At 46.6% G+C, this 24,988-nt stretch overlaps 1 protein-coding gene across 1 annotated transcript in view; it reads right to left on the reverse strand.

The window, feature by feature from the left end:
• The window catches only part of LOC114706549 (transient receptor potential cation channel subfamily C member 4 associated protein), a 74,050-nt gene that overhangs the window by 855 nt on the left and 48,207 nt on the right, over positions 1-24,988 (reverse strand). The window contains exons 8-18 of the mRNA XM_028888974.2: positions 22,828-23,013; positions 19,637-19,779; positions 14,088-14,219; positions 12,766-12,824; positions 10,859-10,960; positions 9,763-9,846; positions 8,741-8,831; positions 7,527-7,667; positions 7,088-7,196; positions 1,140-1,252; positions 171-377 (exon numbers count right to left, since the gene is read on the reverse strand). Coding sequence (XP_028744807.1) covers positions 171-377; positions 1,140-1,252; positions 7,088-7,196; positions 7,527-7,667; positions 8,741-8,831; positions 9,763-9,846; positions 10,859-10,960; positions 12,766-12,824; positions 14,088-14,219; positions 19,637-19,779; positions 22,828-23,013 — 1,367 coding nt within the window. The remainder of the gene's footprint in view (positions 1-170; positions 378-1,139; positions 1,253-7,087; positions 7,197-7,526; positions 7,668-8,740; positions 8,832-9,762; positions 9,847-10,858; positions 10,961-12,765; positions 12,825-14,087; positions 14,220-19,636; positions 19,780-22,827; positions 23,014-24,988) is intronic.

Below are 24,988 nucleotides of genomic sequence, written 5' to 3' on the forward strand. Positions count from 1 at the left end.
GTGGAGAGAGAGGGCTGGGGAGCGCACTTGGGCCAAGTCTGCTGTCACCCAGGAGGGACTTGGCAGGCCAACAGCGAGCAGCCTGTCCAGAGGGGCAGCCTGAGTGGCCCTGGGTGGCCCTGGGTTCCCACCCTCCATCCCCCGCCACCCCTCGGGGGCGGGACACTCACGTTCTCCAGGCAGGTGCTGTCCTTGTCCTTGTGCAGGTAATGCTGCTGCCAAAAGCGCAGCAGGCTGTGGAAGTTGTTGAGCAGGAAGCCAGGGTACTTCTTGCTGTGCTCCATGCGCTGGAGCAGCCGCAGGTACAGGGGCAGCCGCTCTTTCCGCCGGGCCAGCATCAGGATCACGAGGCTGGTGTTGAGGCAGCTGACGTTCTCCTGCAAGGTCAAAGGCAGCAGGCTGGGTGCAGGTCAGCAGCCTCAGGATGCCACTGGGCAGGGAGGAGGGGATCTTAGACCTACACAGGGGCTGGCACAATCCAGGGGCACCTTCCTGCTCCCTAACCCAACTACCACCATCCACACTAATATTAGCATTGGTCCTTGACTACATCTTGGTTCAGGTATGACTTCTTCCAGAAGCTTCCATCCCCTACCGGGACTGGGTGCATAGGCTAGGTGCACTGATTTCACTTTAGAATTTTTAATGCTGCATTTGGACATGAGCTTCAGAAAGAATCTGAGTTTCAGTCCACCTTGTTCCCCAAGCATCCCTAGCCCCAGGCCTAGCCTCAAAACATGTTTGGCAGACGTTAACAAAAGAACCACTGCTCTGAGGTCCTAGATGACTCTCATCTAAGAAAAGTGGGTGTGAGGCTGGGAGAAGAGAAGACGGCCAGTCAGAGAAGGAGTTGGGGCAACCTCAGGTCCAGTTCCACAGCCCAGTGTAGCCAGAAGGTAAGGGTAGGATACATGGGGAAGAACACTGGCTTGGAGTCAGAAGAACGCAATGTCAATATCATCTGTGCCCCAACTGACTCTGTGACCCCAGGAGACTTGACATCTGGTCTTAGTTCTCCTGTAAACTGGGGCACTGGGCAATACCCTAGAAGAACTACATTTCTAGAGGGAGGGGGCACACACAAGAGAGATACTCTCCAATCTGCCCTACCTGACGGCTCACTGGCTGAGACATCTCACCTGGGTTAGTGTCTGTACATGGATGATATTGATGAGACGGAAAAGGAAGGACATCTGCGTGGGCACCTGGGATATGTAGGCGAGCAGACGGCACTCGGATAGGACCTCAGCCACTATGAAGGGAAGCAGAGGTGTAGTAGCAGGTGCTTCCAGCGGCGGCGGGTCACCCACGCCACTGGTTAAGCACACTTTGGTCCTGACTCTGTAGCTGGTGGTCTCTCACCACCAAAACAATTATGTCAGGGGCTGGAGAGAGAGCTCAGCAGTTGAGAGCACTTGCTGCTCTTGTACAGGACCTACAGTGGTGGCTCACAACCACCTGTAACTCCAGCTCCAGGGTATCCAACACCTTCCGGCCTCTGCCTACTCGTGCACTTACATGCATATAACACACATAGACACATTGCAGAATATTTGTTTACACTTAAAGATGCGCCTCTGCCGACAGCGCCTTCTGAATGGTTTAATAAAGAGCTAAATGGCCAATAGCTAGGCAGGAGAGAATAGGCAAGACTTCCAAGCAGAGAGAGAAACTGGGAGGAGGAATCTAGGCACATGATTTTTGCCAGCAGACTTGGAGCAGGCTGAATGTGCCGTACAAAGAAGAAATAACCAAGCCACGAGGCAGAATGTAGATTAAAAAAATATGGGTTAATTAAGTTGTAAGAAATTAAGTCAGAAAAAAACTATGCTAAGGCCAAGCTTTCATAATTAATAAGTCTCCGGGTCATTATTTGCACAATGGAGGTTCAAAGATAGTCTGACAAGAAAGCTTACTATATTTGGTGCCCAACTTGTAGCATGTAAACCCACACAGGGCCTGAGAAAGCTGAAGAAAAAAAGTGTTTCAAGTAGGCTTGGTGCTAGAGGTCTACAGAAGCCCTGCTACATACAAGCACTTGAATGGGGTTTATGAGCGGCAGGTGGGCGTGCTGCTTGGTGGCAGGAGACTAGGCACAAGTGCCTACAGGAGCTGGGGCAGATAGACTAGGTCCAAGTGCCTACAGGAGCTGGGGCAGACAGACTAGGCACAAGTGCCTACAGGAGCTGGGGCAGACAGACTAGGCACAAGTGCCTACAGGAGCTGGGGCAGATAGACTAGGTCCAAGTGCCTACAGGAGCTGGGGCAGACAGACGGGGCCGTAGACATGAGCTTTGCTCTCACCAACCCGAGGCCATGTGCTAAGTGAAGCAATGCAGAGGAGGGCCTGGCCACAGCTTAGCAGTTTAAAGTTTAGCTAACTCAGAGAAGGCTGTAGATGAGCAAAAAGTCATGTCCAGACTGAGAATACTTCTGAACAGATACAGTATGCTTAAAAAATGTGCTTAGATGCTGAAGAAAGAAAAAGGGTACAAACAGTCAGATAAAATAGTGTAGCAGGCTTTCTTTTGGGCCACCAACCAGATCCCAAATCAAGATACGGAGACTTCTTACTAGTTGTGAATGTTTGGCTTTATCTTAGCTCTTATTTATTGCAAGCTACCATAACTTATATTACCCTGTTTCTTTTGACCTATGTTTTACCTCGGGGCTTTTGGCCTTTCTTCCTGTCTGTCTTATTCTCCTGTGTCTTGTGTCTGTCTGGCAGCTGCCTGGCTTCTGGCCCTGGGTGTGTTCCTCTCTCTCTCTGTCATTCTCATCTCCTTCCTCTCCTCTGCCTAGATTTCTCCACTTATTCTCTTTGTCTGCCAACCCCGCCTATCCCTCTCCTTCCTAGCTATTGACCATTTAGCTTTTTATTAGACAAAATAAGGTACCTTAGGCAGGTAAGGTGAACAAATGCAACACATCTTTGCATCATAAAACAAATGCAGCAAAAACAAATTAACACACCTTTACACAGTTACATATTCTGCAGCATAAACAAACATAACACATCTTTACATAGTTAAATATTCTACAACAAAATAGTCTAAAAATAATAAAGGAAAAAGCCACATAAGGATGGAAAATACCCAAGGTGTCTGGATCATGTATGGTATTTTGTTGACTTTAAAAATTTTAAATGCTAATGAACAAAAAACAATAGTTGCTGAGACATTAGATTATGGAAATTGCTAACTTAAACCAACATATATATTTTAAGAATACCTTAACTTCAGAATGAAAGTCAGAAAATATGTTGTGTTGGGGGCAAAGTTTTGCTTGTTTCCATAGGAAACAAAAAGTTACAGATTTCTTCAAAATTGATAAAGACCAGATTTGATCAGGGGAGACCTCCTGAAAATCTTGGCTACAGATATAAAGCAAGAAGCCAAGAAAGACTATAGGACAGATAATGTATATGCTGATTCCTCTATTATGGGAACAGCTCTGAGACTGGATGAGACATGATAAATCTTGTTGACTACAGAGTTTTCATGACTTACTATTACATGCCATCCTTTCTTATGGCATGGACAGATTTATATAACAGTTTGGTTACACAGTCCAAACAGACTTATAAAGTTAACAGATGCCTTTTACCTGCTTAAACATAGAACAAAAAAATCATCTTTAGCTGCCTTGTGCACACTGCACACTCCATACTTGTGTTAATACAGATATATATGTTACCTTGAAGTCTGTGTTTTCAGGGGGAAAGAAAAGATCAGACAACAATGAGAACAAGCAGCCCAGGTGATCTGGCCTCTCAGATGCCTCTGCTGCAGTTTCCTCAAAATTCTGCATCCAGAACTTCAAAGCTGCTAGCTGAGATGGTCTAGCCTCACAGACTACTGCAGCCAAGACTTCAGATAAGCTCTATACTCTCCCATCACAGAGACTGAACAAATTTAGTTAGCTAGCTCTTCCAGGATTTGACCATTGTCCCAATTTTCTCAGGGTCCCCTAGAGATGCAATTGTCCTCAGACAACTGGGAAGCAGTCTAGAGAACAAGATGCCCACATTCCCAAGAGGTAGGGTGAATAGTTATTGGTCGTTCAATGGATTAGGGAAGTTTATCATCATTTAGGGGGGTTGGTTACAAGTTGTTGTTGGTCATGGTCAGGGAGAAAGCTGAGCAAAGGAGATTAGATTTAGGGATCTCATTCTGAAAGGGAAAAAGAAAGATATGGAAAGGATAGGATAAAAGGGTAGATTATTGAACCTACTTTAAACTAAAATGCAACTATTAATCTCAAATACTTTACCTGGTATGTATTTTTGTATGTTGATACAAATTTAAGGTTATTTTGTTAGAACATACTCTATGTTTCTACTCTTGTTTAAGATTTTTTTTGTATACTGATACAAATTTAAGGTTATTTTTGTTATACTGTATATATGTTTTTACTCTTGTTTAAGGTACTGTACTTATGTTACTCTAAAAATGTAATGTATAATTAAGAAATACAGCTTAGTAGTTAGTCACCTATCATAATCAAACTTGTAGTCATGTTAGGTATATTTTCAAGGTTAAACAGACATATATTTTAGATAGATAGGTGGTCTTCAAACACTTCAGAGACGTACATAATATAGCATTTAAGATGTTTTAATAACCTAAGGCTTTTCATGACAGTGAGTCACGTCTGATCCTGGCAGTACCAATTTACTTCAAATAAGAATGATGGGCATTAAAGAACCCCCGTATGGAGTTTGCTTTTCTTGTGGCAAAGTTAGCCACTGGGCAAGAAACTGCCCTTGCCTCAACTACTGACAGTATGCTGTCCAAACTGGACAAGCAGGACACAGAAGAACTTTGTTGAACTTTGTCAAGACAAGGTGGGACGGCCCTTCAACATTCCTGCTTCACAGAAAAGTCTGTCTGCAGCCAAAGGTGGATTCCCCAATGTTGCAGAGGAACCCTGGGTGACTGTCTAGGCAGCCAGATGTCTCTGTCATTCTAGAGTTTTGGAAGTTGCTTGCTCTGCACTTTCTGTTTATTCAGGTAATATTATATACTTCTTGGGTCTTTGATGGAGTTGAAACCTAGATAGTTATAGTTACAGTTTTCCTTGTTATCAAATTCAGAAAAGACATTCACAAAAGAGATGTAAAGGGCATAAGGCTGAGAGACATAAAAGCTTAAATTGTTTACCTAAGATGTTTTAAGGTCTAAAAGGTATTTTTAGGATGGTAATACAAGTTATAATAGAAGTGGTTTAGGTATAAAACTTCAGACTCACTACTGAGATAGGAGAGATAATACAGTACTTTCTCTAAATTTGCCAAATGCAAAAGGACTGGACATTGTGAATGTAATTCTTACCTGATAATTGTTCTTATTGTATATAGTTTTACTATGTTAGAGTTAAACCTTTCCTTTTTAATTGGACAAAAAGGGGGGAATGTTGTAGAATATTTGTTTACACTGCAAAGATGTATCCCTGCCTATGGTGCCTTCTAATTGATTTAATAAAGAGCTAAATGGCCAATAGCTAGGCAAAAGAGAATAGGCAGGACTTCCAGGCAGAGAGAGAAACTGGGAGGAGGAATCTAGGCAGGTGATTTTGCCAGCAGACTTGGAGCAAGTCGAATGTGCCGTACAAAGAAGAGGTAACTGAACTACAAGGCAGAATTTAGATTAAAAAAATATGGGTTAATTAAGTTGTAGGAGCTAGTTGGGAAAAAAAAATCTAAGCTAAGGCTAAGCTTTCATAATTAATAATAAGTCTTGGGTCATTATTTGCGAGATGGTAGTCCAAAGATAGTCTGACAAACATACAAACACATAATTAAAAGTAAATCAATACAAAAACTCTTTATTAAAAGCTGCAACAACAGGATCAATCTCCAACTGTTCGGTTATCAGGCTAAACCAAACCAGCTCAGAAAGTGGTCCTCCTACAGCCCCTCCCAGCTTGGCACCAGCTCCAGCTCCTATGTATGTTCCTCCTCAGGAAGACAAGGGGATAATGATCATTAAGAAACATAGCAAAAGCTGGGTGGTGGCGGCGCACGCCTTTAACCCCAGCACTCAGGAGGCAGAGGCAGCGGATCTCTGTGAGTTCGAGGTTAGCCTGGTCTATAGAATGAGTTCTAGGACACAGGAAGCCTGGGGAAATGGCCCAATGGTAAAGTTGTTACATAAGCATGAGGTTCAGAGCTTGGATTCCCAGAACCCATGTAAGACCCAGTGTGGCAGCATACACCTAAAACCCCAGAGCTAGGGACACAGACACAGGCAGGTCCCTGAAGCTCACTGGCTGGCCAGTCTAGCCGAATCCATGAGCTCCAGGTTCAGTGGGAGACTGTTCAAAAACAAAAAAGAACCTCTGGCCTCCACGTGTACACACACGTGCACATACCCACACATACATAAATCACACACACACAGAGAAAGTCAAATTCAAACCACTTTCTAGAGCTCCTAATGTGACCGACTGGTTTACCACAGCTCTCATATGTCTATGTCCACTGTTGCAAGCCGTATGCAAAGAGTGCTGAGCAAAGGACCTTCCATACTATTGGGAAGGTGATCAATACCTGATTACACGAAATTCTATGTGACCAATCTCCTAAAACAGACCCTTCAGAGGTAAATGGTCTAATTAGCCATGACCAGGATGTTTTTCACTACCAATGACAATGATGAGGTGCACTGTCCTTTTCTGGAAGTGTTCATAAACTTGTGAGAAATTGCTTGGTGCCACGGACCTCCTAGGGCAAAGAGCACATGGGAACACATATGTGTAGCTACACACAATTCTAGATGACGCCTGACACTCACCCACCACAGCCAAATACTACAGTCTTGCACAAGAAAACAGAATGAAGGGACCCTGCATGTTGCTAGCAGTCAGTCCAGAAGGTGGCTTTTTCCTTTACTTTAGGAGGTGTTGTACTTGTTCATTACAGGAAGCACGATCAGTGGAGAAGTCAACACAGCCGAGCAACGCAGCCGAGAGCACCTCTGGACCCCAGGCACACAGATATCTGGCAAGTAACTCAGCAGTCCCTGGCTGGAGGCCAGGTATCTGGCGGCAACTGCACCCACTGGCCTTGGCGCCTTGGCTGCCTCACCTTTTATGTCCACCTGGTTTTCAAATCGGTCCAGTGACAAAGTGACACAGCGCACCAGCATGTTGGAGTCCACCAGTGAGCTGTTGATCTGCTTCAGGAACACCTGGAACTGGAGCAGAGATGGCGCTCACTGGCGGGGCTGCTGGCCAGGGCACCACTGATCTACCCAAGCTCCACGACTCTGCTGACGAGACACACTAAGTGGCCTGCTCTTCCTGCTGGGCTGCTAGGATGCTGTAACCCAGTCAAAGTTCTTATCCCAACATTCTTAGGGTCTGGCTCAAAACGTAACACACAGTACGTGTAGTGAAGGTTTGCTGACTGCCCTTTGGATCCCAGACTCTTTCAACTGTGTAACCACGCCTGAAGATGGGCAGGCCAAATTTCACAGATAACTGATGCTGCAGCAAACACCATGGAGGCCCTGGGTGAGCCTTACCTTTGCTTCAGTGTTGATATATTTATTGAATCTCTTGAATGCATCGACGTTGAACTTCATTAGCTCTCCCAGGAGGTCAAAGTAGCTCTGGAGTACATCCCTTGACTTACACTCGCTGTCCACAATGCAGTATAAGATGTGCTGGGGTGAGCAGGAGACAGGGTGAGGGTGTGGACGGGGCTGCCGCCACCTGTTTGCCACTCAGGCCTGGCCTACAGCGCAGACCACTCACTTGCTTCAAGCAAGCATCTGTGTAGATGGGGTCTGTAACTCTGTCTAGGTTCTCTGCTGAGGACACTTGGTGGCTCCAAGAGTGAGCCAGGTGAGTGACCTCAGTAGGGGACACTGGGTGGGTATGGAGGGTTGGTTCTCTTTGCCAGGGCTCCCAGGGGAAGCCTCTGACCTGCTCTGCAGCCACCTACATGGCCAGAGTTCTCTGTCTCCAGATCTAACCAGGACTGCTGACCAAGTGCACTAGGGCCACTTAAGGAAGTGAAGGACAGAATTTAAGGGCAGCATACACATCTTGACCCTACGGTCTGTCTTTGTGTTTATCAATGAAACTGTTAAAAACATATAAATATCAATAAATATAAGCCAATTTAACTCCTGTTTCTAATACTTTCCATTTTTGTTTTCTGGTTATTCCCCCTGCCCTTCCCTTTATTCCTTCTTTTCACTTTGTTTTGTTTTGTTTTTTGAGACACAGGATTTGGCCCTTTTACAACTCCTGCATCCGCTTAGGAAGTGCTGCACTCTCCACCAAGCTCAACTCATTTTCTCAGACTTATACTGACTGGGCAGTTATTTTCCTTTACAATTCACAGGTCAGTTTCTTGTTCACAGTAATTTTCTTAAAAACCAATTATATAACTCGGCCATTTACTCCCCTTTGAATTTGCTTTTTCTGCAGGCCACTGATCAAAACGGGAACATTAACTTTTAGTCAATACCAAATTATTCTCCGAGTCAAAGGCCTTGCTGGGTAACTCTATAGTCTGCACTCCTGCATGATTACCTCTGAGTCCTTCAGTCACCCCTCAGTACCTACAGGAGCCCACAGTTGGCAGCTCAGGGCAAACACTACAGCAATGTGCACTCGGAACACCCAGACCTGCTCTGTTCCTGACCAAACTACGTAAGGCTCAGGATGAGAAACTGACACAAGGGGCTGGGGCGGACGGCTACCTGACACCCCGGTCCCTCAGCCATACCTCCAGAAGGCCTCGCTTCAGCAGGAACATCTGGTCTGCATAGGAGGTGGTCCCTCGGAGGAAACTTTCCACAGCCCGGGCTTGCCAAAACCTGCGACCCAAATGTTGACCCCTGACCTGGGTGGCTTTGGCTGCCCTCTCCTGGTTGAGGGTCCATCCCCCAGGGTTAAGAGTTGTTCACAGCCAAGTACCTGACATTTACTGAACATTTTCCAGTCCTCGGCCCCATCCCTAGGTCTTGAGGACAGAGCAGTAAGAGAATGGCTATCCTCCTATCATGGCGCTCACACTCAGCAGGGACCAGTCTTTCATATGGTTGTACCAGAGAGAGTGGCATAGGCAGTTAAGGCATCCAGGCTCACAGAGTGACCACTAGTTAAGTTCTGTGTGAAAACACTCTAGGCTCACTCTCAGAAGACTGGAAAGACATGAACTTGGGAGCCAGGGAGGTGTGTGGCCAGCAGCAGGGTATGTGTGGACAAGCCACAGAGCTTATGTGCACTGAGCTGGCCTAGAGAAGGGAGAGCAGACACCTGAGCAGACCAGAGGGCTCAGCTGGGATGAGCCTTGCCCCCAGGCCTGATGCAATCCCTCCTGTCTGCAGCCTTCACAACTTTCTCCAAGTGGCTAGGAACTCTGCAGCCTCTCCCTTGGTGCCTGGTCCCCTAGCAGATGACCAGGGGCAGCTCCTGGCTCTGTTTCTTCTCATGCTGCACTGAGGGTTTCTTTCTTTTCATGCTTATTTCCTACGACCCCAGGTAACGTCACACAGGCAGGGCCTGATCCCATTTTTGTCCCACCTCTCTAGTGCCAGCCTGATGACTGCTCAGTCACCTCCTGACATACCCTGCTGGTATGTGACAGGGGTACATACACTTAGCAGCTGAGTCACACGGAGCCAGTGGCAATGAGGCCACCTTCCCCCACTGGTGACCACTCTTAAGGAGTAGATGCTAGAGACTAAGCAACTGGGAAAGCCCTGGCTCCTGGGCCCCTAAGAAGTGCCCCGTCCATAGACTCACCTGAATGAAGACTCTGCTGGCTCCTTCTTCATGACCTGCAGCAGCCGAGTTAGTAAGCCCCTCTTGCCATCACACACCAAACTCCTGAAATCAAAGGGACAGAGCACTGGTGACAGATCTGAACAGCTGCTGGGGACCACTGGGCTAGGCTCCTGTGCTGGTGTGGATGGATGCTCTGCTGCTCCACCTTGTGCCAGGACCTCAGAGACTGTGCAGCTGTCAACTCAACAGCCAAGTGCATTTCTATTGCATCTGAAGCCAGTTTTCTCTTCTCACACTGCCTGGCAAGAGGCAGAGGCACATCCAGGGCCAGATGTGGCTCAGAACAGCCAGAGGAAGAGCCATTTATATCACAAGTGAGTTTAATCCAGGCCACAGCAGAGTATGCCAGATGGAACAAAGTCTGTGCCAATTGGGCAGGGCCCAGAGTTCATTTTCCTGCTCCCGGGTTAGTTCCAGCTGAGCTGTGGGCTTCCAGGCCTCAGGTCCTTATCTTATATGCAAAGGCATAGGTAAGGGGAGGACTAGGCCTGTCCTGGTGGCAGGTGTCTGGGCCCTTAAACTCTCTCTTCACACAGCAGCTCCACTCCATCCCTGTAGACACCAGGGCGGCACTGTGTTCACCTTACCAGGGCAGTGGGGAGTTAGGGCTCTGGTTGCTGGAAAAGATCCACACTTCATAAGTCCTGTGAGCCTGGCAGGTCACTGTGTTGTTCCCAAAGATGAGGTAGACATAGCCAGCACACAGGATTGATTCTTGGCAGGGGGTAAAGAATCTGCTTACCCTGCTTAGCACAGCTGTCACTGGGCAGGGGATGAAGATATCAGCAAAGGGGCCGTTTGCATGGGACAAGGTGGAGGGGCAGAGTACAGCTGACCTTTGGCAGGGGGCTGCCTGATACATACAGAGAGGAAGATGAAGGTGGCACTTCCTTCTGCGAGCTGCTGTGATGCTCGGTTAGGAAATACAGGAGATGTGAGTGTTTAGCACATAAAGCCAGTGGGGCACGGTGGCTACGCGTGAGAAAGGGCAAGTATGCACCCTGTGTGTGCCCTCCTGTGAGCCTGCACCTACAGCTGTCCCCACCAGGATCACCTGTCAGTGTTGAGGACAGCTTCCACCTCAGGGATGTTGGCTTTCAGAGAGATGGCACTGAGTTCATTGAGCTCCTGATTGTTGAGCAGCAGGTACTTGTTCCTGAAACAAATGGGTTCAAAGGGTAAAGGGCAGGACCAGGGCTGCTAAGCAGCAGTGCAGTGGGGCAGTAAGGTCTGCCCCCCACCCCCCAGCCCCCTGGGGAGAGAAGCTGAGAGTCTCCCAGCACCTCCACCCTGCTTGTCACTCACTAACAAGGCCCTTCCCTGGGCATCTCCAGGTCTCTGTGTTGTGCACCGAACATTTCTATGTGACTTTTTAAAGTCACCTGCATCTCAGCATGTCCAATCCCATCTGCCATCTTACCCCAGAGCCTGGCCCTGCTGCAGTATTCTCAGGGGCCACAGAGTCACATGAGCAGGGGCCTGACCAACTGTGGCAGCCCTGTCCTCTTCATCCAGACTTGCCATTACGGGTCTGTGCAGCCCAGAAGCAGCGTCCTCAGCTGTCACTGGTGCCACAGGAAGGGAACCCTCACCAGTTCCTTGCGTGACTCAGACCAGGGCTTGGACCCTGTCACTACTGAAAAGGCTTCCCCCAGTTCCCACACTTCAGTTGTATAACAACTAGGGGTGAACAGACTCAGAGGCCCTGTGCAGCCACACTACGAACTGAGCAGCTCACACCCACCACACCATCTGGCCACTCTGGTTGACGACCATGCCGTGTCCTTCCTGCAGGGTCTCTCCACATGTGGGCCTCTGGCTAGAACACTTTCTCATGCTGCTTCTTCATCCCAACCAGGCCTCTCTGCAGTCAAGAGTGGCTGAGTACCGGCCAGCCGGTCAGGAAACCTGCCCCCCCCATCCCCCGTCCCCCACAGAGTCGTGCCCTTCTCTGTCATCAGGCATTCTTTCCTGGTGACCTTCTCTAATGTTATACTTCTTCCCAGATGGACCCTTCAGGACAGCATGGGTCAAAGTATTTCCATTCCTCACTGCATGCTCTGAGCCAGGCATACAAAAATGCTGATTTGAGAGTCTGATGAAAGCTAGGAACAGGGACTGATGGACAGACTGATGGACAGACAGACAGACACAGACAAACTCACACCACCCCCACAAAAACCCAAAGAGCGTAACTCTGTAACCTATGGGTGCCTTCAGCCACAGATGTTCTCATAGAAGAGAATCACAAAAGGGATAGAGGCCCCTAGACCACACTGTCCTCAGGCATGTTATATCAGCTTGTACAGCACTCCAAAACATTAAACCAACATTTAAAATCAGGTTAACCCCCAGCACTGTGAGAAAACCAAAAGGACAAACTCCTCAAAGGTAACTCCTCCTCTGTGCTGTTCATGGGATGTTTTAATTCCTGGCTTTCTTTGGAACACCAAAAAATATAAATAAAATCAGAAGCCATGTACCAGTGTGTCCACTTCTTTGTGCACACTCAGCTGTCAGGTCACCAAAGTCCTTACTGTAAGGCTAAGGCCAAGACCACCAGCTTTTCCTCCCCCCCCCCCTGCACTGTTTCCTTTATAGTGGACAATCATTTTCTCATACATTCTCCACTGAAAGCTGAAACATTAAAATCAAAGAGCAGAACATCTCAGAAAGTGTGTGCTGGGGACTCAACACATTTCACTGTGGAGGTAGGAGCTCCCATGTTTCCAGTCAAGGGCTTTCTGAGGCTCAGAGGCCAGTCACTGGGGAAATGTGTCACTCCAGGGGCAGTGAGGGACAGCCACTTCTGCCCCTTCAGGGGGGCTGTGAAGGTGCAGGAAAAACCCAATACCAGATGAAGGAAGGACACTTGGGTAGCTCCCACCAGCCCCTTCTGAGTCAGGGGTCAGTGAGAAGATGAGGGGAGATTCCTACAGATTACAGGCCACACATACTTACTCATGGTGGTCACTGAAACTCTGGAGAAGTCTCAAAAACTGGATCTTCAAGGTAATGTCCTGTAACACACATTAAAGCTACTATATTAGTCCTGGTACTTCTACATAAGACAAGGGCGGGCTCTGGTGACACCCCTGTCTTGCAACACTGCTTCTTTGGAGTCCCTGTCCTCAAACACAGTAGGGTCTTTCTTTAGTTGAACAGTCAGACATTCATAGCTGACCAGTCAAGGTAAACCAATGTAGACCTTTGCCTAGCATATTAGAATTAAAAAATTAACTTAAGTCCTTTTACATGTGAGGCTAATTTAGAAGTGAGAAAGGGAAACCTACAGGAATCAGAAAGGCCTGGCCCACAGAGCCCAAGCAGAGATGTGCAGGAGCTAAGGGAGGTGGCGTATGGATGAGAGAGAGGCCTAGTCACAACAAGGCTTTGGCTTCAGGGTCCTGCAGTGATCAGACAGAGCCAACCTGTGAGCCAGAGAGCTGGGCAGGAAGCCTGACCCACTTAGGCTTGGCTGGTGGGAGCTGCCCAGGAGAAATAAGCATCCTAACTGAGGGGCAGGGCCAAGAAATTAAACATAAAAACAGACTCCTCCTAAAACACTGGCTCAAGAGTGTCCAGGGCAGAGGCTGCACAGGTCCCCAGGCTGGCCTCCTCCCAAACATCATAAAATGGGGCACTCTGAAGGTGTGAAGACCCAAACACAAGCTAATGGCACCACAGGAGCATCTCCAAGGGACCAAAGGGAAGTAACTGGCAAACCATTAAAGAGATAAATCGCAAAAGGAAAACCAGAAGATGTAGTGTGTTTACATAGCAAACAAAGACCAACTGGTCTCTGACTAAGTCAGACACGTTATCTACATATATAAACTACACTCCTTTTCAACTATTAACTCAAAGGGACGGAAGGAAAAGCAGTCTGACAAGGCCAAAAAGGAGGACAAAGCAGGAGGCAGGGCACTGAGGAGATGCAGGTTCAGGAACCCAGGGCACCAGGTCTGTTGGTTACAGAGTTTCAGGTCTTGGAGCACTTTCCTGCCCATGGTGTGGGGAGGTTGTGCTGAAGCCAGCAGGCACATGGCCCTTCTTGTCCAAGAAAACAGAAGCTTCTGTGACTCAGTCAAGTTCTTCTGAAAAGCTGAGTGGCAAAGGACTTATGATTCTCAGTTCAACGATCTATCTGGGTACTCTGAGAAACAAAAACTTCCTTTCTGCTCCCATCTTCAAGAACGAGACCCTCAGGGTCAGCAGTGGCTCTCAAAACAGGGAACTCTTAGTAATTAATATCCTGCATGTTCCCAGGCCCTCTTGCTTACCGGGCTACAGTCACAGTTCTGGTTGTGACCATGCAGGACAAGGGCAGATGCTGAATGTTTCCTCCAAATCAGTTTATCAAACAAATTATTGAGTCCTGGGATCAACTTGAACTCAGCAATCATCCTGTGGACCTGTGTGGGGCAGGAATGGAGAAATAGTGAGCCCACAGTGAGACCAATGTGTGCCCAAGATCAGTAAGGCCTCTCCTTCGTACATACAGCCATCCTCAGGATGAAGAAAGCAATTGTTAGAACTGAGTGCTGCCATTTAAAGACAGCATCCACACAGCCTCTACCCTGACTGCACAGAAAAATACCCTTAAAAATGTATGTGCATGTCCATGTGAGTATGTGCACATATGTGCTGGTGCCCTCAGAAGCTAGAAAGGGTATCAGGTCCTCTGGAGATGCAGTTATAGGCTGGCCTGTAACTCACTCTGAGGAGTGAGCCATCTTATTTGGCTTAGAAAATTTTTTGTTGTTGCTTTGTTTTGTGTTTTGTTTGTTATTTTTTTTTTTAAAGGCAGGGTTTCTCTGTGTAGCCCTGGCTGTCCTGGAACTTGCTTTGTAGTTCAGGTTGACCTCAAACTCAAAGATCCACCTGCCTCTGTCTCCTGAATGCTGGGATTAAAGGCATGGGCCACCATGCTCAGCTAGAAAATGTTTTTAAGGGTTGGAGAGATGGCTCAGTGGTTAGCAGCACTAGCTACTCCTCCAGAGGACCTGGCTTTGATTCTCAACATCTCCATGGCTGTTTACAACCTTCTGTAACTCCAGTCACTGAAGATCCATTACCCTCTTCTGGCGTTTAAGGGTACTACACACAGAGTGTATGGCCACACGGTTAGGCAGAACACCCATACACCTAAAAGAAAAAAAGACAATACGGACTTTAACTTGTTTTTATTATTGTATGTGTATGGGTGTTCTGTCTGCATGCATGCCTATGCATCGTAGTGTGTCCAGTGTCCATGAAGGTGAAAAGAGTGTCGGATCCCCTGGAGCTGAATTTATAGACAGCTGTAAGCTGCCGTGTGGGTCCTGGGAATCAACCCGGGGTCCTCTGGAAGAGCAGCCCCTCTTAAACACCGAGCCATCTTTCCAGCACCAAGAAAATGTTCTTAATCACAAGAAAAGCTCAACCTCACCATGGAGAAAATTTTGTATCTCAAACCATCTTGCTTTATCAGACAGGCAAAGGCGACCAAGTCTCATCTGCCTTTGGCATCTGTAACTATGCCAGCTCACAGCTGTGGCACTACTTCAGGAGGGTCTCAAATCGAGGAGGAGGAAGTAGATGACGGGTAGATGGATCCATCAGAGTATCTCGTCCCTGCCCTTTTCTCTGGTTCCTCATTCTCACAACGGGGACTGTTTTGCTGTACCGCTCTTCTCGCCACAAGACCCCTCTAAAATAGTGAGCCAAAGGAAATCTTCCTCCTCCAGACTGCTTTTCATAGTGACACAAAACCTAATAAAGACAACATGTACAGCTGGACAGGAGATTCTAATAGGAGCTCAAAACACCAGAATACCACAGAAAAGCAGACCACAGAGACAGACTGCTCACAAAGTCAAGCATGGTGCACACACCTTTAAGCTCAGCATTTGGGAGGCAGAGGCAACTCACAGGAACTCACTCCTGTGAGTTCGAGGCCAACCTAGTCTACAAAGTGAGTCAGGACAGTCAAGATTACACAGAGAAACCCTGTCTCAAAAAAACAAAACAAAATAACAAAAATAAGACTGTTCACAAGGTTTCAGTGGGAATAGGATTTAGAGATCATTCCCAATACATTCTGGCAAATATTTTGCTTATATTTGCCCATATCCTAAAGCTTTGTGGGAGGCTGAATTTAAAGGTGATAGACTAATTTGGAAGAGGAAATTTTAAGACAGCATAGTGCTGTGAGGTGTCTTTCTGTATGCTGTGAATATGTGTGGCTCCCATTGGATAATAAATAAAGCTGTTTTGGCCTATGGCAAGAAAGCTTATAGCCAGGCAGGAAATCCAAGAAGAGATAGAGAGAGAAGGGCTGAGTCAGGAGAGATGCAGGTCTGCTGTCAAAGGAGCAACAAGATGCCAGCAGACCAGTAACACCACGGCCACGTGGCAACATATAGATTAATAGGAATGGGTTGAATTTAGTTGAAAGAGCTAGCTAATATAAGCTGAAGCCATAGGCCATGCAGTTTGTAATTAATATAAGCCTCTGAGTGATTATTTTATAAGTGGCTGTGGGACTGTGGGTAGGAGAGAATTGTCCTGACCTTTGGGGCCAGGCAGGACAACAGAGAAACTTCCAACTACAGCATAGCATTTGGGCTGTGGCATGGTTATTGATGGCTGCTTCTAGCTCATTTTATAGTGAAAACTGGGAGCAAAGAGCAGAGAACTTATAAAGCAAAGTGGGTTATCCAGAAAAAGAAGGAATTGAAAGTTGTGGATAAAGAGGATGTGGTTGGGAAAGAGATTAGGGCCATTAAAAAGAAGCCGCCGGGCGGTGGTGGCGCACGCCTTTAATCCCAGCACTCGGGAGGCAGAGCCAGGCGGATCTCTGTGAGTTCGAGGCCGGCCTGGGCTACCAAGTTAGCTCCAGGAAAGGCGCAAAACTACGCAGAGAAACCCTGTCTCGAAAAAACCAAAAAAAAAAAAAAAAAAAGAAGCCAAGCACTCTGCACAGGAACAGAAAAGACAGGGAACGTGCCTAAGAGGCACCTCCAGGATTAGAGGGACCCCACCTGCCCCAGGCTCAGGTATAAGGTCAGAAGCTCATTTGAAGCATTCTTCTGACAGCAGACAGAGGACAGGGTGCTTTGCTCACACAGGGCCATCTATACAAGTACTCTCCCAGGTTCATCTCCCCAGACACTCAAAGACCATTGTACTTATAGTCCAAGGGAGACCTAGCCATTACCTGAGTTAGTAGCACCCCTTAATACCACTCACAGGATATTAGATTTGCTTTGTTTTTAGGACAGTGTCTCACTTTATAGCCCAGACTGGCTCTGAATTTGTGATCCTCATTCCTTCTCCTCCTGAGAGCTGGGATTACAGATTTACAACACTATGCCCAGCTCACATGATACTGGTTTTTTGGACATGTAGTATGCAAGAGTTATTGGAATCATTGAGGCTTTCATTGAGATTTCAAAGGAAGACCTAGAGGAGGGTGATGCATGGACTGAGCTGTGATGGAGACCCCAGGATGTATCTACAGCAACTACAGAAGAGAGCTGCAGGCAAGGTTGAGAGCCTGTCCAGGAGGGGTGCCACGAAGGCTGCAATGACAGGGTCACAGGGCCAGGCTCCCAAGCCACCGGAGCTCACCTCCACTCCCTGTTCTAAACACAAGGCTACAGGTTTAATGGCTTCCCTGCTGAGTTTGGTCTCAATTTCATCTAGCCCTTCCTTGTCAGTCACCAGAGCACCTGAGTTTGGTTCCCAGCATCCATGTCAGGTGGCTCACATCTCCAGCTCCAGGGAATCTGGTGTCCTCTCCCGGCCTCCATGGACACCAGTACATATGTATGTGTGGTGCGCATGCACACATACACACTTTTCCCCCAAGGCTTATAAAAGTAAAGGGCCCTGTGCTCAGTATTCAGCTGGAGGTTCTACTTTGGGGGTTTTAGAGACGCTAGGAAGTAAGATCCAGCGTCTTCCTGCTTCCCCTTTGTTCTGGCTGCCATGAATGAACTGCTCCGCTCTACCACACCCTCCTTACTACAGTTACACAACATGTGTGAAACCACAAACCAAAACAACCCTTTCCTCCTTCACGACACTTTCTCAGGGGTCTGGTCATCAATGCCAAAGTCAGCACCATTTTGGAGACCTGGACACCGATGATAGGGCATGCTGGTACCACCTGCAAGAGGATGGTTTGGCACGATCCCCTAGATTCCCAAATCTGTGTTTCCTTGGCCAAAAATTCTCCTTTTATCATTAGAGGACCCTTACATATGATAAATGACATATTTACAGTATCAGTGGTGGAAGTATTATCTATAACACCCAATACAGACATAATTTACACTTAAATAATAACACATCCAAATGATGGGATAAATGGAAAAGAAAGAATCCAAGTCTTTCACATGTAGTGAGCTGAACCATCAAAGAATACACAGAAGGAAATGTGTCTTGTATTCAACTGAATGTATAAAAGTTGTATTTGCTTTGTAAGTATAAAAGAGCTACAGAAGGAAATACCGACAATGGCTAACTCAGATGTGTTCTGGTACACAGAGGCCCAGAAGGGAGACAGGCTCCACTGATACTAATTTGTATCAACTATGGGAATGATGCGCCTACTAAATATTTTTACATAACATGAAACAAATCCCTTGCTACCTCTTGTTAGGAACAGACTATCCCTGTCATATGAATAGCCAGAGAATGAAGGAGACTGGAATCAACCCTATGATCAGTTATTGTTACTCTATGGGCAGTGAAGCCCAGCAAGACTGTTTTAGACAAGGTCAGCTAAGGAAATACCACAAATTCAGGCGTCTTATCCTTGGTTTGCCTCTTTCCAGCTCACCACTGGACCTAGCTGGAAGGAGTAGGTCACAGGGGAATTCATGGAGGGCATTCTTTAGACCTTCCTGCTTGCCTTGAAGTAAGCAGTTTTGCTCTGCACACCTTTCAGTCACGAAGGTGAGTAGAAGACAATCTTGTTCCTCTCTCCTACTCCAAGGCGTAGGGAGCCCCCCCTCCCCCACTGCCCAACATCTGCTCAGGTTTCATGAGTGGGCATCGTTCTAGGCTCTGGCCCGGCACCCTGATCTCACCTCAGAGTGGCAGCCGCTCTACTGCACCGACAGGGCCAGACTTTTATGTTTTAATTTTTTGAGACTATAATTACATCATTTCTCTTTTCTCTTTTCTCTCTCCAAACCTCCCCTGTATCCCTTCCCCCTTGCTCTTTCAATTCATGGCTTCTTCTTTAATTGTTGTTATAGACGCACGCGTGCTTTTGTGTGTGTGTGTGTGTGTGTGTGTATTTCTGAATAAATAAATATAACCTGCACAGTCTATATAATGTTACTTCTATGTATGTTTTCAGGGCTGACCATTAGATAACCAATTGGTGTGCTCTTCACCGAGTCAGTCTTTTTTTTTTTTTCCTCTCTCGAGATAAGGTTTCTCTGTGTAGCCCTGGCTGTCCTGAAACTCACTATGTAGACCAGGCTGACCTCAAACTCACAGAGATCTGCTTGCCTCTGTCTCCTTAATACTGAGATTAAAGGTCTATGCCACCATGCCCAGCACACAGCATCAGTCTTTAATCTTACATTACTAAAATAAAGGCTTGCTCTTGGCCTGCACAGTCTAGAAATGCTGCCTGAAGCCCAGAGCAGACACTCTAGGCTCTAGAATCTAGAATCAGCCTGGTTTCCTTACAAGGAGGTGAATAACGCACAGACTTGCTGGGCTGGAGAGTGCCATGCTGAGACGGCCTGGTGGAGGTACACCTGGCACTCCATGGGTCAAGCAGTATTTGCGTTCATCTCTCCCATTCTGCAGCTGGGGGAGCACCCACCTGGTTTCGCTGACGCCCCATCAGCAGCACACAGAGGACATAGAGCACTTCCAGTTTGTACATGATCTCATGCATAATCTTCATTGACTGGGGCAGCTGGGTCCTGGCTGAGGTATGTGGCAGCGCATTCTCCTCTGAAGCGCCTAGAGGAGGGAACACAGTGGAGGCTTATGATGGATAAGGCCTGACTCCTGAGGAAAGTTGCTCTACCCACAGGCCTGCTGTGAAGAGACTGGAATTAAAGAGCCATCAGACCAAACTCGAACCCTCATTAGACATTTTAAAAGCCAGGAAACTTCCTTACACCTACAAGAGCAGCTTCGAGACCTAGGCAAGGCTCTGCAGTTCTGTACTCCCCAACATCAAGTACAGCATTCTAACACGGCCAGTGCCTGAGCCTCTCTCTGGGACTTCTTGTCACCAATCCGACAGTCAGATGTCTGGCAGTAACTGTGGAGAACACTCTTCAGGTCTCCAGTGACCAAGGGTTTGGTGCTGTCTATACATTGCTGACAGCATGAGGGGTTCTTTCATAAGATTTTCCCTTAGGTAATCCTGCTCATTCACTTTATTACCCACTTCACAAGAGTCCAGCACTGGATTCTTAGGAAGAGCTCTGAAAACAGACAGTGATGCATGGAGATAATAAGATGCAGCGTGGCGCAGTGGTGAAGAGCACAGACGCGAGCCTGGCCCTGTGCCTTGAGGGAAGTGGGATGATTTCTTTGTGCTGCCTATCATCCTCCTTTGTGAGACAGTGGTGGTGTCGTAGCAACTACCTGCTACTGTTCTAAAGATGGGAAGAATTAACATATGGAAGGTGCTTAGGACAATGCCTACACAAGTCAGCAACATATGAGGATGCTGAATAAAGTAAAAAAAAAATTCCTCTGCTAATGCTTGTCTGCTGTAATTTAGAAATTAAAAAAGTTAACTAATACATAAAAACAAAGTGTCCCTACTAATGGGGCATATTATACAAAGTTTTGATAAGATAGATACATACATGTGCATTGCTTACTGAATGACTTAAGTTAATCGTTATCTTTTCAAACATCCAAAATTCTTTAAGATTTTTTGAGATATAAAATATACTTGTTATCTATAACTGGATATAGATAACTGGAGCTTTTTTTTTTTATTTATCTTTTATTTATTTGGTTTTTTTGATACAAGGTTTCTCTGTGTAGCCCTGTTTGCACTGGAACTCTCTGTAGACCAGGCTGTCCTCAAACTCACAGAGATCCTCCTGCCTCTGCCTCCCGAGTGCTGGGATCAAAGGCGTGTGCTGCTGCCACTACCACCCGGCGTTTCTTTTAAATTTTTAATTAAATTAATTAATTAATCAATTAATTAATTTGAGGGAAGGTCTCACTCTGTAGGCCGGTCTAGCCTGAACTTGCTATGTGGATCAAGATAGCCTTGAACTCAGACATCCACCTGCCACTGCCTTCCCTGTGCTGGGACTAAGGGTGTGTGCCCCACACTCAGCAGACGGACTCATTGCCATCCAACTGTCAGTGAGGCCTGGGCTCTCTCCTTGTCAGTCTCTGCTCTTCCTGGTAACCCAGTGGTAGCAGGCAAAGCTGGAGGAAAAAAACGTACAACAGAAAAAAAATCTAGCCGGGTGTGTGTGTGTGCATGCATGCATGCGCAAACGCACCTTTAATCCCAGCACTCAGGAGGCAGAGGCAGGTGGATCTCTGTGAGTTCGAGGACAGCCTGGTCTACAGAGCGAGATCCAGGACAGGCACCAAAACTACACAGAGAAACCCTGTCCTGAAAAAAACAAACAAACAAAATCTAAGTGAGAAAATGGTATCCATTTAGCATATAGTTCTCTACACAGGAGGAAAGTCAGGCTCACTCCATCCCCACTGGGATATCCTCACCAGCACCCAGAACATCCCAAGAGTCCAGTGGTCTGAGGAGATGGCAGCAGCACACAGACTCTTGCCTTGGCCACACACTTGAGCCTTGAACACTATTTAATGTGGCTCTGCAGAGCTCTGGGGAGGCCGGAAGGAGGACAGGGCTACAGGAGGAAGAGGGTGGAGAGGGCAGCTCATGTAAGCAAACACAGGAAGGAGGGGGAAAGAGAGTATGAACCGTTTCCTCACAGTTTTATTTTGTATTTTTTTTTTTAATAGCTAAAGTTGCTGGGCAGCTTTTCATGTGTGTTTGGCCATTTTTTCCTGTTTAGAGAAATGTCTATTTGGATCCCTGTCTGTATTTTAGAATGAGTTGTCTTTTTAGTCTTCCTCTATGGGTGTTCTTTTTTTTTTAAATTCACGTGCATGTTCGTATCTGTGAGAGGCCAGACAAGGGCTCTGGATCCCTGAAATCCAGGTCCCCTAAAGAGCAATAAGCAGTGTTCTTAACTGCTGGGCATTTCCTCAGCCCCATGCTCTTTTCTTCAGTTAATTAATTAGCTCTTTTGGTCAGTACTGGGCACTGAACACAGGGTCTCACATGTGCTAGGCAAATTACACCCCTAGACTTCTTTATACAGTCTTCATTCAAGTCCATTATTACATATGTGATTTGTAAAAACTGTTCTGTTCTGTAGATCGGTCTTTTCAGCTTCTTGGTGATGTTGATTTATCTATGACTATCTGCTCACTGTGCTGCCCAAAGGCACCCTGCGTACCTGTCTGGAGCCTGACAACTGAGATCAGAGACACGAACACTGTCCCCAGCATCCCTTAGGGCAACCTATATAGGCAACAGGCGACCACTTAATTGGCTACACAAGTTTCTTTTGGGCGGCGGTGGATCTGTACATCTATATGCGTAAGATGTTAGTCTGTAAGTTTCTTTTCTTGTGATCTCTTTGGTTTTAAGGGTAAAACTTGTCTCAAAGAATGAGTTGAGAAGTGTTTGCTTTATGGAAGAACTTAAATGTTGGTAGACTTCACCAGTGAAGCCATGTGGTGTCGGGCTCTTATTTTGAGCTGCTTTTGCAACCCTAATTCAATCTATTTATTTATTAGACAAATTCAGATTTTTTTATTTCTTCTTTTTATGAAGTAAAGTGGAACTTGTTAAAAGTTTTAATACAGTCCTGGTGTAGGACCACCTTAAGAAAATTTCTACTGTAAGCAACTCTTAATTCTCCACAGAAAGGTGACCAATAATGTCTCCAAGGGGTCCGGAAAAACTTACCACTCAGGGGACCCCCTAGAAAGTACCTTGATTGTGCTCAGACTCCTCACTGGCCACCCGCATCAGGGCATCTAGCACCAACGCATTGTCTAGCCACGTGTACCATTCCTCCAGCTCCTGAAGGAAGCTGGCTGTGCCCGTTGACTCTGACACTTTCCTAGTTGCCAGTTTGCAAAGCCGCTCCACGAAGCCAGGGATGCTGAGAAGAGCCGCTGCAAGGAGAGAAAGAGAAGGAATTCACAGAACAGCTCTGCAGCCCTGACCATGGCAGGGAGGATTCCTCTGTCCTTCTGTTGTTGTTTCCTTCTGTAGAGACAGTCTCCAGAACCCAGGCTGGCCTTCAATTCCCAATCCCAAGTGCTACGATTATAGATATACTACCCTATCCAGCCAGGAGAGGGTCTAGTATGATAGCAGCTACAGCTACCCTTTTAAAAACAAAGTACCAAGGGGCTGGAGAGATGGCTCAGAGGCCTAAACAGGACCTGGGTTTTTAATTCCAGAGGACCTGGGTTCAATTCCCAGAACCAGACAGTAGCTCTCAACTGTGCATAATTCCAGTTCCAGGGCTATGATGGCCTCTTCTGGCCTTCTTGGGCACCAGGTACCCAAGTGGTATAGGCATATATGCAGGCAAAACACACACACACACACACACACACACACACACACACACACACACACACATAAGTAGCTGGGTGTGGTCACACACACCTTTAATCTTAGCACTTGGGAGGCAGAGGCAGGTGGAGCTCTGTGAGTTTGAGGCCAGCCTGGTCTACAAAGCAAGTTCCAATATAGCCAGGGATACACAGAGAAACCCTGTCTAAAAAAAAAAAATAAAATAAAATAAAATAGCAATGAACTTCAGAAACAAGTTTAGATTTTAGATATTCAGGGAACCTGGCTCTAACTGGGGGTATAAATAAAAATAACTTTGTGCTTTTAATGTGTGTATTTGAGTTAAAGGCTCATTTTTGGTAAATTTTTCATTATGAGAATCTCTGTACTGAAAGGAGGGAGAGACAGCTCAGCAAGTAAAGTGTCCGCCACACAAGCACGGGGACCTGAGGTCCATCCCTGGCACCGTTTGAGAAGCTGTCCCTCAGAGCTAGCCTAGCCTAACTGGTAGACACGGGTCTGTCTTGGTTAGCATTTCTATGATAAAACACCACAACCAAAGCAACTTGAGGGGAAAGGGTTTACTACTTCTTATTCTTCCAGGTTAACTGTCCATGACTGACAAAGTCAGGAAAGGAAGCCAAGCAAGGCAGGAGCCTGGAGGCAGGAACTGAAGCAGAGGCCATGGAGGATGCTGCTCACTGGCTCACTCAGACCTCTTTCTTATACTACCCAGGATATGATTCTAGGGGTGGCATCACCACAGTATTCTGAGTCCTTCTCTGTCAATTAGCAGTCAAGAAAATGCCCCCCTACCCCCCAAAAGACTGGCCTAAAGGCAACCTGAAGGAGGTGTTCTCTCAATTGAGGTTCGTCTTTCCATTTGACCCTGGCCAAGTGAAGTTTACAAAAAACTAAGAGGACAAGGTCCCAGGTGGGAGATCTTGCCTCAAAAATCAAGGTGGACAGTCCCCGAGGAAGAACAGCCATAGATGATGTCTGGCATTTGCATGCATGCACACAAAAATCTGTACAGATATTCAACCATGTTCTTTTTGTAATATAGAAATCACTAAATGTCTATCAACAGCAAACTGATCACATATAGCTAACTCCATAAAGAATATAACAGACTTTAAAAATGATGCATATCTTTATATAGTTCTTTAAAAAACTTGTTTTAAGGAGAAAAATAAAAATTATTAAACAATATTGATTTAATCTCCCCCCCCAAAAAAAATTTAAGGAACAGAAGCAGGGTTGGGGTGTAGCTCAGTACTGAGCATATCTAGATAGCATTAGGCCCTGTGTTTAATTCTTAACACCAGAAAAAAAGAATGGAGACATATAATCTGATTATTTACAGTAGCTGCTTATGAACAAAACAGGATAGAAACAACACTTCAAAAACTGGGTATGGGCCGGGCGGTGGTGGCGCACGCCTTTAATCCCAGCACTTGGGAGGCAGAGGCAGGCGGATCTCTGTGAGTTCGAGGCCAGCCTGGGCTACCAAGTGAGTTCCAGGAAAGGCGCAAAGCTACACAAGAGAAACCCTGTCTCGAAAAA

Source organism: Peromyscus leucopus, chromosome 4 (genome assembly GCF_004664715.2).
Source record: "Peromyscus leucopus breed LL Stock chromosome 4, UCI_PerLeu_2.1, whole genome shotgun sequence".
In the NCBI taxonomy this organism is placed as follows: Eukaryota; Metazoa; Chordata; class Mammalia; order Rodentia; family Cricetidae; genus Peromyscus; species Peromyscus leucopus.